General features: G+C 44.1%; 1 protein-coding gene across 1 annotated transcript in view; it reads left to right on the top strand.

Moving 5' to 3' along the window:
* Nucleotides 1–8,776, top strand: part of Cdk6 (cyclin dependent kinase 6) — a 183,047-nt gene extending 174,271 nt beyond the window's left edge. The window contains exons 6-8 of the mRNA XM_051177186.1: nucleotides 2,963–3,013; nucleotides 6,932–7,067; nucleotides 8,430–8,776. Of these exons, the coding sequence (XP_051033143.1) occupies nucleotides 2,963–3,013; nucleotides 6,932–7,067; nucleotides 8,430–8,576 (334 nt within the window). The 3' untranslated portion in view covers nucleotides 8,577–8,776. The remainder of the gene's footprint in view (nucleotides 1–2,962; nucleotides 3,014–6,931; nucleotides 7,068–8,429) is intronic.
* Nucleotides 8,777–18,708: the final 9,932 nt, after the last annotated feature.

Genomic DNA, 18,708 nt, shown 5'->3' on the forward strand with positions numbered 1-18,708 from the left:
ACGTTCCATCCTGTAAGTAGAGATAACCCCGATAGCAGAATAGATGGGTCTGGGCCACCCATGCTGGAACACCCAGCGGTATAATGGGCATCTGTTCAAAGATGTCATGGAAAACTTTTCCAGGATAGAAGAGTCAAAAACCCAGGCAGTAAGGACTTGAGCCCCTGTACAGCTGAGTACAGGGCTGTGTTTCCATGACTAGTGCTGAGCCACCGTCCCCCAAGACCTGTGTGCTGAAAACATCGTAACTTCAGAGTAGGCCACTAGGTTAGGAGGCTGGAGCCCTCACTGAGATAGGTCGATAGGTGCCATGCCATTTTACAAAACAGAAGTGGGTCCTCGCTTGCTCCCCATCCTCTCAAGCTAAGAGAGATCCGTCTCTGTTGTTTCTATGACCCTTCTCTGGTTTATGGGTCTGTTCTAGCTCTGGGAATTACTAAGACATATACCCCAGAACAAGAGAAAGATCTTTGCCTAGGTAAAGCATCCATTCAAGATAGCCCATTTGCTTGTTTCTCAATAGCTGAGGCCAGAGTATTGACGTTAAGCTGTTCTGTGATACTCAAAAGTAATTTCTCACCAGCTTCTGTGGCTACCATGTACATGAGAGCTCATGCAGCTAGCACAGTTACATAGCCAGATAGCCAGCTCACTGGGTTAGTTGATACTCCTTCCTCTGCGTATAAACTTGGTTCACCTGGTATCCTCAAGCCTTTTAAAACATGTTTAACAGTAGGGATGGTCAGTTATGTATTCCTACACCCCAGAATGTCATTTTGACTTTGTTTTTATGGTTTTCATGATTTACTCTGATACTTAGTGAACATCTGAGTGTAAAGAAAGGGAAATATTGTTTCTAAAATATGTATATTCGGTACTTTGGAAGTTAAATTTTTAGTATGAGCAAAAAGATTGGGCCTGGGAGCAGATATTTAAGAATCCAAAAGGATCATTGTCTTAGTCTGTTTCATGATTGTAAATGAACCCTTACACTGGGTGGTATTTATAAACAACAGAAGTGTATTGTGTGTGGTTCTTTAAGCTGAGAAACCAAATGAAGATGCCACTGGGTCCTGTGTCCAGTGAAGGTTGCCTGCCTCCTCACAAGGCGGGCAGGACAGGACACATCCTTCCACTTCTTAAATCTCCATTCCCATTCATGGAGACAGAGCCCCCACCCAAAGCCCCACACTCAGACCCTAGCACCCACAGTTGAGTGAGTTTGCAAAGGATACAGCACCATTATGCTGGTGGGTTGCTTTGTTCCTTGTCGAAGTAGAACAGAATTTAAAGACGTTCAGAAAACAGTCTGGCTACAGGATCCCCACAGCACTAGCTTGTGAAATACTAAGACTCTGAAGTGCCCCTTCCCAGAGTCCCGTACTGCTTTTCCCCAGTGGCTTCAGCTGCAGAGAACTGAGCTAAGAGAACATTAATAATGAAAATAAATGTGTTTCCACATAACTGTGAAGTGCACAGCACAGGCACGGTGGCAAAGCCATGTCACATATCGACTGTTGGTCCTGATTCCTCATCTGTGGTGATGGTAATACTTCATTGCTCCTGGAGTTTTTATGAAAATTAAATGATGCCCTGTTTGGTGAACACTTGGAGATGTGCTAGTTACAATATTCACACTCTGTAAAAGATAGCTGCTAAGAGTCCATAATTTCTTGGGTTGTTTTTTGTTTGGTTGGTTAGTTGGTAGGTTTGGTTTGGTTTTTGTTTGTTTTATGGCTTTTTGCTTTGCTGTTTTAGAGACTTTTCTAAGAGCTGGGAAGGTGGCTGCCTCAGTAATAGAATGCTCATTTTCTACAAGTGTGGCCCTGAGTTTGTAGCCATGAGTTTGAGGCCAGCAGCCAAACACAAACACACACACACACACACACACACACACACACACACACACACACACTATAATTTGTTATCTAATATAATGAGGAATGCAGTTCTTGATAATAACCCATAAATATTTTAAGTAGGTTGATATTAATAGAGCCAGTTGTAGTGATTTGACACTAGAGAAGCTGAGGCAGCAGGATGATGAGTTTGCTGCTACCTTGAGTCCACATAATGAATTCTAGGCCAGAGTGGGGTTTGGAATAAGGCTGACTCAAAAATAAACAAAAAAACAAAAGGGAAAAAAGTAGCTGCTTATGACATTCACTGAACAAGGAGTTGAGAAAGATTTAATGTGTTCTGTGGGTATAAACAACAACAAAAGCTATTAAAGAGTGTGTGTGTGTGTGTGTCAATTAGGGGAAAGTATTAGGACAAGACTTATGGGGAAACCTAGAGACGTCCCCACCCTCAAAGGACTATTTGGTCTACTTGGGAAAACACCAGAAAGGTCACAAAGGGAGCTTATTTCACTGCCAGTGAAATGGTTGCTGTAGATAAGGAAGGCTTTGAGTTCAGAAGGGGACACGGCTGCCTCTCAAGCCCAGAGCTAAGATTTTTGAACATGTGATGGTTAGCCGCTATAAAAGTACGAGAAAGGGAAGGGGCATAATTAAGAAAAGAGACCCAGCAGAGGTGCACTTCAGGATCCAGGACAAACAGGAGAGAGGCACACACAGAAAGAAGTGCCCAGTGGTGTGGTGTGAAAGGCACTCTGAGGACAGCCTCGGGGGCCCCCAAGGCCTGTAGTGGAAGGCTCCAACCAAGATGGGCTCCACCCTCTGGCCAGTTAAACTGAGCTTTAAAACCTGGGCTTGTAGGTCGTGGTAGCTTTGCGGTTGCGATGGCAGCAAGCACAGTACATGGTTATGAAAGTCAACAGCCACCAGGAGTGTCCCTGTCGTAAGAGGAATGCATGGAAAGCCTTCCTTGGCCGGAGTGGGACGGTCAGTTTCCCATCAGTAAAGAATGGTTGGCTTTCCTCTGAACAGTGACAATGACAATGATTGCAGTGTGACTTCAGGACGTACCTGCTTTTAAGATGTGTCTTTTATCCTTCTAGGCCTCTTTTTCGTGGAAGTTCGGATGTGGACCAACTAGGAAAAATCTTAGAGTAAGTAATAATGATAGTCTTACGTCACACGAAGCATTCGCAGTGACTTCCTCTGATGTTCTTGTCTCTCTCTTATCTTTCTTGCCTCAAGCTGCTGCTGTAGTCTTACTAGTTGGTGTGGTGAGTGGGGACAGAGTGGAGGGACTGCCTCACACAGGGCCGGGCGTGGCGCGGAGCCTGCTGGGCTCTGCTTCTCCTGTGTTGTCTGGGTGGGTCTTTGCTGCTTCTCCACGCTTGGCTGAGCTCTGAGTGCCAGCTCCATAGTCACATCAAATTTACCTCTCATAAGAGACGGGACACTTGGTGGCTTAGGATCCCAGCCTCTCCAACTAGGCACCCTGTTCCCATTGAGAGTTTCTCAATGAGAGTTGATTTTGCCTTGCATTCCCAAGTCAGGGACAAAAATGCTACTCGGTGGCATTTTCCCTCACGACACCAAAATAGGGAATGAGAGTCCTAGGTTCTCATCTTAGTCCGGGGCTGCATAATTGTGTAAGTGAGAAGTTGCATGAAGCACTCTACGGTGGGTTTACTGCACCACGCCCAGCTCCTGGTTGCTGATTTAGCCCTTTTCCCTTTTTTCACCTGAGAAATGGAACCGGCTTTCAGGTTCTCCAGCTCGCTCCTTGCTTCCTGTTCATTTGCTCCATCGCTCTGGGACGATTTGCAAACTCCATTCGTGCCTACATGTTTGTGCGTGTGAGGCTGTGCATGCTCTCATGTCGCTAGAATGTAACTGGAGCCTTTCTTCCCACGAGGCATGCTGGGTGGCATCCTTTTTGGAAGTGTGCTTTTGCCGAGCCCCACACCAAGTGAGGTCGGATGGCAATCATGTAGGGACCCTGGTTAAAAATCACCACCATCATTGGTTGGTAACGTTTTTTTGTGGATCTCAATCTCAAGTGACTTTTCTGGAATTTCAAATCTATAAGACCCTCCCATACAAAAAAACAAACAAACAAACAAACAAAATGTCCCTATAGAATTGTCTATTTAAGTGTGATTGCTTCAAACATGGAATTTACCTCAAAGCTAATGACTCGATTCTTTGGGGAACTGGAAGCCCTTCCTGCTTTGAAGCTGAAAGAACACTTGCTGCCTTTGATTTGTGTTGGGTAGTTTACTTTGTTATTGTTGTTTTGGTCTGGTCTGATCTTGTCTGGGGACTTCCCGGGGCCTGGGCAGCCTCCAGTACAGCATCTGCTGACAATCCTGCAAAATGGACGCATTCTCCTCCAAGTCCTTTTGTTGCCCTGCCTTTGCATGGCAAGCTCCCCTCCTTCATTTCTGGACTCATGTCTTTCCCCTGGGACTGTGGAATGTGTTTTGTGTGCATGGGATCTTCGAGGGGGACCCAGGAAAGTAAACATTCTAGTATTCTCCTTTGAAAGGAAAGGTAGTCTTGATTGAATCTGCCTGCTGGGCCCTGGAGGTCATCACCTGCCCTCCCTTTCTTACTCCTCCTGGGATTCCTGGCCACTCCCAGGGCAGCCTACATACAGACCTGTAGCACTGCGTATACTCTTAGACCACAGAGCCAATGCACTAGGCCAAAAGGGACGTTTGGCTTGTCCTGTGGGAAAGCCTAGTCGACTTTTGGCCAAGGCCTGGCACTCCCACGTGGCCAGGAGAGAAGCAGCCACGAAACCTTGTATGTTTTGTGCCTTTAGATTTTACTTCTTGGTTTGTGGCTTTGCTTCATTATTCTGAATGGTCCTTCCAACAGAAAAGGGACAATGCTGCACCCTAGTGTCACTGCTGAACCACTTGAGAAAATATTTCTACCCTATGCACCACAACCGTTGATAGGTTCTGTGCCCCGTCAGTCTTTCCAGTGTAAATGTCAGCCTTTGCAGCTTCTACTCAGCTGTCCAAACAGTGAAATACGACACAAGCCTTTTCCAGTGAACTTGTCACAATTTCATGATGCCCATTATGGGCCATGACAGTTCTTACTGGACACAAAGTTCATCTGTTTTAAGGACAGTTGTATTCTCACACTCTTAATAAGGTAAGCTGTAGACAGATGTCTATTTTCAGAGAACATTGAGTGCTTCAGAAGTAAGACAGTGGTGTTAGGTCACACATTTAGAGCATCCTAAGAGTGGTAGCCTAGCTAAATAGAAATAAAATACTGGATATGAAGTAAGGAGGCCTGAGTGACCTCGGCAGGCATTCTTGTGTATGTATTATGTATGCATATACATCATAAGATTTCAAATCTATAGTTATGTTCAAAGCTGCTAATAATACTCAGGAAGCTGAGACAAGAGGGTTGTGAGTTTGAGGCCAGCCTAGGCTACACAGTGAAACACTATCTTTAAAAAAATGCTGCCAATAAAATAATTTAAATCTAAGCATCTCTATAACCCATCTCTAGGTAACTGCCGATGATGTACAAAAGCCCTGGTGTGAAAGGGCTGGGAATGGGTAGACGTCTCAAACTGCATATAATGAGTATTCCTTTCCTCTGCTGCCATAGCTCATTCTGCTCACACATCCCTATGTGTCCTTTCACAGGTACAGTGATGCTCTTACCCCTTTGTTACTCACACTGTAGCCCCTGCCATTGAACACACTTGTATGTTGCTCAAGTCCTGAGCAACATCGATTCCAGTGTGTCCATGAGTCTGCCTTTATGTGGCTCTCTGCCAGTGCCTGGGGGGACAGGGTTAGTGTCTTTTCTTCCTGCCTGGTGACTTGTACACTGATGGTAGGGAATCTGCCCTTCTCAGGGAGGTCTGTGACCTGGAAAGGGAACAGTGACAAAGTCTATAGGTCCTGTCTATAGGTACCACTTGTCTTCCTGAAAGATGTTGTGGCCACATCATCTGCAGCATAGTGGTCCTATGCTGCAGAGAGTAAGACTGGGACTTCATTACAAGCCAGCGCCATTTCTAACTAAAGTTAAAATAGTCTGGGTCAGTATCAACTATGTACCCTGTCCACTAAATTATGTTTTTGTTTTTTAGTTCAGAGTTACTCAGAGTCTGTATATTGTCCAAATACACTTAACCACATGTGTATAAACTAGAAATAATACTACATGTGGATAAATTATATGGGGCCACCAGCCTACCAATAATGAGTAACAAATGGACATTGGCTGCATATACTGTGTCCCAAGCACAGTAGTATGCAGCTTCAATAAATTACTGCCAACCCTCGTGTAACCATAAATTGCCACTGTCACATACATACAAACACCAAAGCTCGTGGTTGTCACCTAATTTGTCCTTACATGTCAGTTAAGAGCAGGTCCTGGATTTGAAGCCACATCTGCCTGTGCTTTTCTTATGGCTTGCTATTCCCTCTGAATTTCTGATCCCAGAACAGTTGTCAACGGAAACCCAAATGATAGCCTTTTCATTGACTCTGTCTCACTTGGGAATACCACTGAATGGTGCTTGCATAAGATAGGACCAACATACTTTTTAAACCTTATTTTTTCTTTTAGTCTAATTTATGTAATCATTTAGAAAACTACTCCTTAATTTATAAACTTGGCCAAAGTAATGTGGTAATAAGCATGCTGGGTGGGCACTGTGCAAACATGCCTTCACAGAGTTGTTCCATCCAAACCCAAAGACTCATCAGGCGTGGAAGAGGATACTGGAGATCTAGGTGGCTGTCCCAGAACAGCAGGCCCTGCCTCGTCACCACACCAGGACTTATGCCTGGCTTCACAAGTCTCATCCACATGATGCCAGGGACATTGCATGCTTCCTGGCAGTGAACTTTGTAGTGACGTCTGAGATTGGCAGTAGTATAAATGAGAAATGCTTTCCGTTACGGGGTGAGGTCTTGTGGAGCCTTCTGTCCACTGTGCCTGCTTCGTGGGGTTTGGCTGCTTTGGGATTTGGTGAGACGCCTTACCAATGGCTGGAGTGTTCTCATTCACATCTGATTCTTCTGTAGTGTGATTGGACTTCCGGGGGAAGAAGACTGGCCCAGGGATGTTGCCCTTCCCAGGCAGGCTTTCCATTCCAAATCTGCCCAACCCATCGAGAAATTCGTGACAGATATTGATGAACTTGGCAAAGATCTACTTCTGGTAAGTTCCCGGGATACAGTTGGCCTGTGCCCATTGAAACTGTATGACAAACAGTGGATTGTATTCCCAGCTGGGGTTTTTTTCATTCTGGGATGTCTTCTCTATTCCATCTCTTAACACCATGTTTTGAGTGTGTATTTGGGTGCAGCATTATAAGACTCTGGATTCCTTGGGCATACGCTTCTTGACAAGCAAATATGTGCCCCTGCTTAAAGTCCCATGGTCCCTGAAGCAACTTGATCATCACATCTGTGAAAATGTTTTCCCAAAGCAACCGTGCAACAATACTCCTAGCTATTGATTCATTTAGTAAGCATTTAGTGTAGCATGCACATATAAAATAGCCCACTGGTGCTGGAGAGATGTTTCAGTTCTTAAGACTATGCACAGCTTTTGCAGAGGACCTGGATTCAGTTCCCAGCTCCCACATCAGACAGCTTACAACAGCTTGTAACTCCAACTCCAGTGAAGCTCTCTTTTGACCTCCACAGACCCTGTACTCCAGTACACATTCCCACACATAGACACAAATATACACATACTTAAAATGAACTTTTTAAAAAAATAAGATTAAGTACTTTCATACTCTCAAACTCCTAATTATTGATGTTGTGTATACTGTCCTGCCCTTGGGGACACAGAAGGCCCTTCTTTTTGTTATCAGAGCTCTGTGAGTAAGAAGTCTGTTCTTACCTTCCTGAATTAAGAGCCCCTATTACCTGATTCCGACTGTGGATCAATGCCTCCCCCATGTATCTTTCTCATTCTGCCACCCAGGCCAGAGAGGCAACCGGGTCCTGCCATGTTTTTCTCATGGAAGCAGAAGAAACGCTGATATCCCTGAAGGCCTAGGTCAAGGGCAACTTGAATAATTATAAAGATGTTCCTCCCAGTCCACCAAAGTATTCAACCCTTGAAAAGGTTGTGATTCTACAAGATAATTTATTATTATTATTATTATTATTATTATTATCATTATCATTATTATTATTATTATTATTATGGTTTTTGTGGCTTTGGAGCCTGTCCTGGAACTAGCTCTTGTAGACCAGGCTGGTCTCGAACTCACAGACATCTGCCTGCCTCTGCCTCCCAAGTGCGGGGACTAAAGGCATGCGCCACCACCACTCGGCTTACAAGGTAATTTTTAAGCCAATTGTTTGGCAATCAAATTAAATCTTCTTAACAGAAGCAGTATTTATTGTTCATGGTGTTTTAGTTCATTGTCATGCTGGTGACTTTATTCCTAAAGCAGAACAGAACATTTAGAGGCCACCTTTTCTAGGACTTCCCCCAAGGTCCAATGCACAAGCATGTTATTTACTTTGATATGTTTCCGATGAGATGTTTTCTTTATTGCAGAAATGCTTGACATTTAATCCAGCTAAAAGAATATCTGCCTATGGCGCCCTGAGTCACCCATACTTCCAAGACCTGGAGAGGTACAAGGACAACCTGCACACCCACCTGTCATCCAGCCAGAACACCTCAGAGCTGAACACAGCCTGAGGTTCGCCGGGGATGCCGTGAGCTGGTCATCGAAACATGATGGCTGACGAGTCCCCTAAGCCAGCCTTGCAGAGCAGTTAATGGCTGGCTGCGGGCCTTCCAGCTGCTGGCTTCTGGATGCGCTCTGCTTCACCAAGGAAACCACCTAGTTTACTGTTCAGAAATCAATGCAAGAGTGATTGCAGCTTTATGTTTGTTCACTTGTTTGTCTGTCTGTCTGTTTTGAGAACCTGGAAAACTTCCAGAAGAAGAGATGCTGCTGACCAATTGTGCTGCCATTTCATTTTCTAACCTTGAATGCTGCCAGTGTTGGATGGTAATCCAGGCCCAGCCGAGTTAGGATGTAATCTCTGCAGCTGCTGGGCCTGCTTTGGTACTTGTGAGTGTATGAGAGAGATCCCTGATCTCGTGAAGTGTTACTTTTTGTAGATGACAGGAATAATTGAATTGTAAAGACTAAGGTGACTGATAGGATCAAGGGCTTGTTCAGTGATGGTGATTCACCAGCGTAGTCTGCTCCAGCTAACCCTGTGTCCTTAGCATCTCCTTTCTGTCCAGAAGCTTTCGCTAGCAGTAAATGATAAAGTTTTAGACAACCATAAAAAATGAGAAAGAAAGGGGGAGAAAAAGGCCCTAGAATCTTTTAAGAAACCTTCTGTAAGCATGCATTCTTCTATTTTGCTCCTTGGGAAGCTGAATTTAGTTGTCCTGAGTCCTATATAATACAATACTTAATTGTTTCTTTTGGAAAAGGCCCTATAAGCATTTTAGTACTTATAATAGACTTAGGGAGTGTACCTCAAATAGGTTTTAAAGATGGAGAAAGCCTATATTTCCTGGTTTGAAATGTTACTATTTCCTTTGTGTTTCTTATTTTGTTCTTTGTTTTAGGGAATCGCTTCCAGCTCTGATTTGGAGATGATTCTGACTAGAGACAGGAATTGCATTTGGTTCTCTCCACCTACTACCCCGTACTTTCCACCGTGCATTTGCCATGTTCTGCCTTGTTTGTGAAGTGCCCACCCTCTCCATTGCCAGCACCTCTAGTGTGTGTTCCCAACATCACCTAAGGAATGACAGATTGCCTACCTGCCCCCCACACCACACCTGCTTCCTGTCTCTCACTGAATGCTTTGTAGATGGCCTTGTTTACGGCTCATGGCCCCAATTCTGCAATCCTAACAGGATCCCCTACACATTCTCCAGTGTAGTCTTCCTGCCTGACATCGCGGAGGTCACTTAGGGAATATAGAATACTGGTTCTGTGTCATCAGCATATAGATTGCTATCAACTGTCGCTTAGTGTTTTACATTTTTATAGAGTATATTGTCAGTGTATGTCTGGGAGGGTGAATGTTTTTCCCTCTCTTTTAGAGATAGCTGTACTCTCTAAAGGGCCCTAGCTCTCCCTCTCCAGAATGTTCTTTTTCTAGTGCCTTGTGCTCAGCCCTGCTTTGTGCAGAGCCAGCCTGGCCTGGGCATTACAAACAACTGTACCTTGCTGTTCTCTCTGTCCTTTATATTCACACCACTCTTGCCTTATCCTCAGGTTTAGTGCACTAGTAACTAGAAGGCATAGAAAGCCACTTTGGGAAAGGTTAGCTGTGTTTTGAACCGTGTTTGGGGTGCATGTAAGTAGAAGCTAGGTCATGTTTCAGTGTAGAACATGGAAAGAATGGATGATGTTTCACACAGTAGGACAGGTTTCAGATGGTGTTTATGTATTCTGAAGCCTTACTGAAGTCTTTGTAGCTGAATAATACATGTGATTGTCTTGAATAGAGGAGAGGTTAGATGCCCTTCCTGAGAGCTTTGTATGGTCTTCTGATTCATTATCTTGAGAAACAGGATTTTTTTTTTCAAAAGCAGAATTTAAAAAGAAAGCTAGACTGTGAGGATGTTCTACTGTGAGCTTCATTGTTACAGCCCTGGGTGGTTTGTCAGTGCTGTCAAAGCTCAAGGTAGGCTCAGAGCATCAAAGTCTCCCCTAGGTCTCACCAGGACAGTGAGTTCTGCCTTGCCTTTGAACGGGGTTTGAAATGCAGGCTTTTCCTGGCGCCTAGAAATCGAACATAAAAGTCACTTCATCATGGTCTAGCCTACTCCATTTTGGATTAGCATCCATGTGACAAAATGAAAATAATTTTGAGGGCTTTGCTTTTGAAAAAGAAAAAGGTGTTCCCTCCTCCCCCTTAACTTTGTTCAAGGAAAATACAGCTGTCTTAAACTGGAATCTTTTGGCATTCTTTAGAATAATGAAGTTCAACTTCATTGTTGTCATGTTTTGGGCTTATTTCTAAGTAGGTCATTTTGAGGGGTTTTTTTTTGCGTTGCTTTTGTTATTTTGGTTAGTTTTGTTGGTTTTTTGTTTCTGTGGGGATATTTTGGAGGGTGTTGAGACAGGGTTTCTCTCTGTAGCTCTGGCCATCCTGGAACTCATTATGTAGAGCAGGCTGGCCTTGAACTCACAGAGATCCGCCTGCTTCTGCCTCCTGAGTGCTGGGACTAAAGGTGTGCGCCACCACTGCCCTGCTTTAAGTGGTATTTTTTAAATCACAAGCATTTTGGTATTAGAAACTTGGCATATTGTGCCAGGACGGCACAGAACAGGCATGGATGTCACATGGCTGCCCAGCTCCTCCTTTGTGTGTCCCTCCATAAGGCTCACACTTGTGCAACCAGGTTCCACACAAGGAGCCTTTGCACTCAGGCCCTCGGTAGCTCATGGAAACATAAAGAAGAATAAAGGCTTAGTGACTAGGGCTCACCCTCTGTCCCAGGGTTCTGTTAAAACAGCTGTTAGTAAGGAATAACAGGGTTGGAATTACAGTAGGGATAGTATAAGAATGTGCCTATTCACTTCTCTTCAGGGTTTGGTACCAAGGGCCGTTTTTGCAGGACTGATTGGAGTTTCTAACATCCTCTTCAAAAACAAAAAAGGTTTTCCAAGTGTCCCCATAGGTTCACAAGCTATCTTGTGGTCCAGCCGCCACGCCCACCCTTAGGAACACAGTCATGAGCACCCAGTGGGCTGCAGCCTCCCACTTTGTCCCTCTTTGAAGAAGATGGGCACTCAAGCAGCAGAGAAGCTGTTTAATTAGCTTGGGATCATTCCTTTCCCCAGCTTCTCACGATTTTCTCTCAGGGCCCACTCAAGGAATAGCAGATATGAATGTTGCCCCAGGTGATTTACTGAAACCAGCTCAGAAGTCCTCACTTAAAAATTGAGTCTCCACATGGTCATTTTTAGTGAAAATGAAAATTCTGGGATACACTCGGTGTTGCTATCTCCAACACAGTACTTCCCTTTAAGTGGGAAGGTGTGCAGTTGGCTCTGGAATGGGATGCTAGCCAACTTGTTTGTGGAAGTCAATAGCACCAAATAGCTTGAACTTTAAAGCATGTCCTGGATTTTTTTTTTTTTTAAGTAACCATAGCCGCTTTTCTTAAAAGCTGTGCCTGCTAAAGTCAGTTACAACCATTCTCATCATGGGAGTTAAATCATGTAAATTTTCTAACATCATAGTTGTACTAAGCCTTCTGTCCAAAGAACTGCTTTTTTGAGAGAACTTGACATCCACCCCCGGCCCTAGCAGGGTTTCTCTATGTAGCCATAGCTGTCCTGGAACACGCTTTATATAGCATGCTGGCCTCGAGAACTCAAGTAACTCCGCTTGCCTCTGCCTCCAGATTGCAGGGAGTAAAGGTATGCACCCCCACACCCAGCTGACTATCTTTTATAAGCACCAAATGTCTCACATTTTCTGAAAGCACACTTTTCATGCACAGTTGGATCCAGTAAGGATAGCATTAATTTTCCACACCACTGTGACTACCTGTGTTAGCACATATTGATAGCCTGCTGAAGAAAGCATGCTTTTACATTGTAACATGAAAATAAAGATACCGTATGAATTTTTTTAGACCTTTAAAATTTACAAAATGGAACAAACACAGGATATTCAAAGGGTGTTTTCAAACTTGCACACATTTTAGAATGATATACTTTTGTCTTTAAGTATGTTCTGAGGAAAGATTTTTGACATCGTCTAGCACTTATGGACTTGGCATGTCAGAAAACCACAAATTTCGTGGAGATGCTCAGAATCATTGGTGTTCCTTGTTTCAAAGGAAGAGAGCAGCTGTCTGAAGCTTTTTTTGCTGTATATGCATGCCTAAGAATATCCACTGTGAAAATGAAAATGGCATTTTCCTCCTATGCTGGAGAGAATGGACATCTTATAAGCCTTATCCAAAAAACCTTTATCATATGCATCCTTACATCTGGGTACATAGCTAGGAAGGTGTTCTGTGTTCATTCTCCACAATCAAAGAGCCTTATGCTACCAAAAACCTGATGCAAGGTGTAGGTCCTTGAATGCAAGGTGTAGGTCCTTGAATGATTAGTAGTCCCTCAAATGCATGAGAACACAGCACCTTCATCTTCTACCAGCTTCCTTTCAATGGAGGGGGTTATGCAAGCCTATACTAATTATACAAGCCAGGCTGGCCTGGTGCCTACAGCCTCCTGCCAATGCTAGTTTGCATATCTCAAGCATATCTAATTTAGTTTGCCTTTTGGTTTGGTTTTGTGTTTTGTTTTTGTTTTGTTTTAAGGAAATAAGCCAAAACTATCCTTTTGCCCTACTGTCTTCTGAAAGAGAGGGGTTTAATTTTTGTTTTGTTTTGTCTTTCAAGACAACATTTCTTCCTGTAGCTCTGGCTGTAGCTCTGTAGACAAGGATGGCCTCAAACTCACAGAGATCCACCTGCCTCCATGCTCCACCACCAGCCAGGCTCAATTTTTTTTTAACTGTTTTCCTCTATTTGCTTTTTTGAATTTTTCTAATGAAGTACTGAATTGCCTCTTTCTGATGTTTCGGCTAGGGTTTTCAGCAAGTTAAATCCAGTGTCTGTGATCTGGTTCTCTGGCCCCCAAGAAAATAGCCACCTGAGAATAAATGCAGGCTCTTCCTCAAGAGCTTGCAGAAATGCTATTACGACATTTCCAAATTAAAGTGGTGGAAATGGAAGGTAACTTGGAGTTGGTTTAGTTTGGTTGGGGCAGAAGTCTATTAAAATTCAGTGTGGGATTTTCTTGTTGCTATATCCCAGTATGCTCCACAAGGTGGCACACTCAGAGAAAACTGACCAAGGCTAAAGAGGCACTCTAAAGGTATTATTGCAACTGTTTTTCCACACCTCTTTAACTGTCATCTAGCATGTTTCTTCACGTAATTAACAGTCACTGAGGCAGAGTCCAGGCTAAGCCCCCACCCCCACCCCAAGGCCAAGTTTCCCCAAGGTCTGCTTTCTGCGGCCATTCTGATGCTCCTGAAAATGAGGCCCAGCAGGCAGAATGACAGGCGGGACAGCCAAGCCAGGCCCAGAGGCTTGTGGGAGGGCTCAGGCCCTGCTGCATCTCAGAGCCTTAAGTTGTGCCCTTAGGAAGCAAGATGTCCTAGAACAGCAGCTGGCCACAAGCATCAGTAATCACAGTGCAGTTTACTTGCTAGCTCGGGTATAGAGACATGATGGGTGCTACTCTGCTGCAAAGCCCTAGGCCAGGTGTCTCACACTCAAAAGTTTGCTTGTTTGTGTGTGTGGTTTTATTTGTTATCAATGTAAAATTGCAATGGAAAGTTTTATTTTTATTTTCTGTTTTCTATCCTGCTACATACATGGTGGCAAAAAGTTATTCCTGGAAATGTTTCATTTTGAAAAACTCTTTTCTGCTTCATTTAGCAAAAGTGTATAATTCTTTAGTTTCAGTTTCTTCTCTTCTCTAGTAAGCTAATTATCCCTTGAACAGAAGGAAGGTTTTCCTATTTAGAGGAAGCTTTGTGTGATTGTTAGGTAACAAATAATCAACACCTTTAAGCTGTCAAATGTGGGGGGGTGTTTTGTTTCAGGAGACACAGAGTTGCACATTGACTAGCAGGACTTATGTCTAGCCCTGATCAGGCACAGAGCCACAGAGTTCCTTAGTCCCTAACTCAGGCTAGGCTAAGGCCCCCCCACCCCTACCTGATACTTTCTAATCTTCAGTTCTATAAAATGCAATAATATGTTCTATAAAATGCAATAATATGTATTAGCCAGCAATAATTCTGTGTTCACCAGCATCTCTCAGTTTGACTTTTAAGTGATTAAAATAGATCCTATCATTTCTTGACATTACCCCCCAAATCATGTATCTTTTTCACTATGGTCCTATTTGTAACAGTATATTCACGTATACTTTAGTTCTTACTTGTATTCATTGTTTTCCTATGAACAGCAGTAGATATATTAGTACATGGAATTAATAGTGTACTAGAAACAGCACTTAGCAGATGGGGAATTCTTTTTAACAAGTTCCACATCTACATAAATTATTTCTATTATTATTCATGTCTATTATTTATTGATAATCACACCAGTCCTGGGAAATCACATGCAGCTAACGGCAGATGTCAGGACTTGGGTTTAGTGCTCATTATCATGGTCTTGATGGAGTTAAGGAGACAAAATTACATTGATGCCCCAAATAAGCAGCGTGAGTTTACCATGATTAAAACTTCAGTTGGTTAGGTGTAGTTCTTTCGGTGTCTAGGCCTCTTGTGTCAAAAGAGGCAAAGCCACAGCCTTGAAGCTGTTGCTTCTGGCAGATGTGTGTTTAATATAGTGTAAGAGTAATTATAGCAAATACTAAGGTAGAGAAGCATGTAGAGATTGCCTTAATTTAGGGACTGTGCCAGGTGGCCAGCAAAGTGGATGCCAGGCAGAGCAAGCATCTGGGTGCTGCCTCCTGACTGGATCTGTAGGGAAAAAAAAAAAAAAAAAACACTTCTAGAAGCAATCTAGTGCCCTCGAATGTGTCCCAAGCAGTGGTGGGGACAGGTGGTACTGTGGAGAAAGGAACAGAGTGTGTGGTGTGGGGGGGGTGTGGTGTATGCGTGGGGGGGAGTGGTCTGTAGAAACAGAACTGCCAGCATATGCCTTGAGGCTTCCAGAATGTGTTTTCGGATTTCAGGCAACTTTGCTCAATACAGAAGCAATCCGTCTTTGGATCGCATGTTATTTGGGATCATAACAACTAGAAATTCCCAACCGCTCAAAAGTCTGTTGCGTTTCTTCTGTTTCTGGTCTGAGCTGAAGGTTAATGGGCAAGTGTTTGGTGTAGAAGAGCAGTGTGTATCAGGGTGCAGTGCCACAACCCGGAGTGTGTGTTAGCAGTAGGGACTGTTACAAGGTTGTCCTTTCTAGATGTGTAGAGGTATATTTTCACTATAAGGTGTGTTTTGTGTCTGTATTCCCCTACAGACTAGTTAAGATTTGCTTCTAGGCTTTAGCAAAGCTGTTGTACAGTAAGCTTGTTTGGCTTATTCTTAGGATAGAAATGTTTAAAGGTGAAAAGAAAGCTTCATTTGGACGTGATTTTCTGGACTGAAATCACAGTCCTAGAATTGTAGAGGTCACACACATAAGAGATGCTGATCTAGGCTGTGTAAGCCAGCCCCAGAAGTCCAGCGTCCCCACAATGTACATCCCACCCCTGTATCTCCTCCTCCCTTCCCCAAGATGCTCCTGCCACTACCCTGACTTGCCCCTTTGGTGCTCTCCACTTCTTTGGCTGAGTGTGGGGCATCAAGCGTGATGAGAAATACTTCAGCACCAAGTATGCTTGCCTAGGCCTGGCCACCACCCCCACTTTGCCTTTGGCTGGCCATAGCCATTGAGAGGTAGTGCCCGATGCCAGGCACAGAATGTACTCATGATGTCAGTCACAAATGCCCCCTAGCATATCTGTGCATCCTGATCTTTAAACCCAGTCATTATGCAAAGTGTTCATTGTTGGCTGCGGTCCCAGGTGAAAAACATTCCAGGTTGCTGAATGCTGTCCATCTACAGACTCTGCTTTTACTGTGTTTCTTCATACTTGAAACTCGTTCTGCTATTTTGATTTCACGGTGCAGACATCAGTGCACATTCCCTCAAGGTGCATAATTACTCTCATTCCGTTTGCTCATATGGCTACAGAATGCTCTGTTTTGGTGCTTTGGGTTCAGCAGGTCAAAGAAGCAGTGTGGGTAATCACTGCCCAGAAGACAGTCTTGGACGCACTGGGCGGGAGTCTCAGTGGAGAGGTTGCTTCTGCTCTTCTCTGTATGTGCTAGGTGGGTTGGCTAGGTGGGTGAACAGTGTACATATCCTCTCTGGATGCCCTGCCTATTCATGTTCCTAGCCCTCAGAAAAATGACCCTAGGGTATATACAGCAAACTAAAGGACAGGCCAAGTAGAACTATGTCACTCAAATGACACACACACACCCAACTCTGTACAGGAAGCCTTCCTGAGGAAGTTGCCCTTCGCAGTCCCAAGCTGAAGGTTTTTGCTCCCTTCCTTTGAAGCAGATGAAGTCTGATCAGTTAGTTATCTAAGCCCTCCCCACTTAGAAGAATGGGAAAGTAAAGGTGTGTGTTGTGTCCGTGTCATCCAAAGACCACAACTCCTGTGAAATCTGCCATCACTAGGAGTCCGTGTTTAAAAGCAGCTTGGGTAATGGGGGAGGGGGGACTCCAGGTTTCTTAACCTGGGACTTCCCTGGAGAGAGTCTGTGTGGGTGGGAGAGGGAATGGGCAGGAAATCAAGAGGGTTACAGATCAATACTCCTTTGGAAACTGGATTTCTTACTGGGTGCTAGACTGCAAGTTTAGGTATTTATTGTCAGGTAGTTCATTGCTTTTCAGAACCATTGTTCAAATGTCACTATCCATTGGATTCACTTGTGTGCCAGCTGAATTTGGTTGAAGCAAAACCAGAAAAATGGTTTGTGCATTTGTCATACCTTTTGTACTTCTTACAATAAAAATGTTGGTAGCAAATAAAAATAGCAATTTCAGGCTCCTTCCTCAGATGGATTGCCCTGGCAGTTATTTGTCTTTCTGCTTAAATGAATATAATTGCAATAACACGTTACATTATAGAACTTGTTAGCACAATGTGTTAGACGTTTTGAAGAGATTACTTATGAAGAACGTGTTGTAAATGGGAGCAGCTCACTGAGCTTACAACTCACTCAACGAATACTGAGTAGGCCGCTACAATAAATGCTTGGGGGAGGGGAGCGGAGAAAGAAATGAAGGCGTGCTTAAGAGCTTGCGGTGGAGAGAAGGTACTGTGAAAAAGATTTGCGTCACCCAAACTGGTCCAGTATCGATACACAAGGGTTTCATAGAAATAAAGCTTGATGAGCTGACGGCATGACTCAGTGGACCTGAGCACTTGCTGTGCGAGCATGAGGCACCAGATTCAAACTTGCAATTCCCATATAGAAAAGCTGAGTGTGGCTACTTGTGCCTGTGACCCCAGCATTGGGTGGCAGAGACAGGTAGATTCTGGAAATTTGGTGGGCGTTCCACCTAAATGTAAGAAGTGAGCCAGTGCCCTCTGGCTTCCACATGCACACACGGACACATACCTGCACACCCATGTCCATGAGCCATACACACATTTTTAAAAAATTTAAGTAAGGTTCACTGAGAGATGAAGTGATGGTTTGGTCAGTAAAGAGCCTGGAATGAAAGTATGAGGACTGAGTTTGGACCTCCAGAACCCACATAGAATCCAGGTGATGTCTAATTCTACTGCTGAGAGGGCAAAGACAGACCCTGCCCCAGATCTCAAAGGCTAGCCCATCTGGCCACTCAGACGCTCAGATAAGTAGAGAGCAATAGCTGATGTGGATGTTGACTTCCGGCTTCTGTATGTGTGTACAATCAAACAGAAATAAGGCTTTCGAACACTCAAATGACCAAGAGTCACCTGTACTGCCAGACTTTGGCCAGACCCTCCTGGTTCCAGAATCACTAGCTCCATACACTCATCTGTGTGTTTCTGGATAGAAGCATTTCAATGCACACAAGCATGAGTATACACTAACCCTAAAATGCAGGGAATCCAAGCTTCCAAAGGCCTGGAATGGTTCCCCCCGTCACCCTATGGAGCAGATGCAGCTGGGGCATTCTTCCTTTGGTGACATTTCCCAGTGCTGTTGCTTAGTGGGTCTCCAATTTTCCCAGTAGCTGCCTTCCCAGGGCATAGCTGCCCCCTCTACTTTGCCTGACATCCCTCCCCACGCCAGCCCAT

This window comes from Phodopus roborovskii, unplaced genomic scaffold (assembly GCF_943737965.1).
Source record: "Phodopus roborovskii unplaced genomic scaffold, PHOROB, whole genome shotgun sequence".
In the NCBI taxonomy this organism is placed as follows: Eukaryota; Metazoa; Chordata; class Mammalia; order Rodentia; family Cricetidae; genus Phodopus; species Phodopus roborovskii.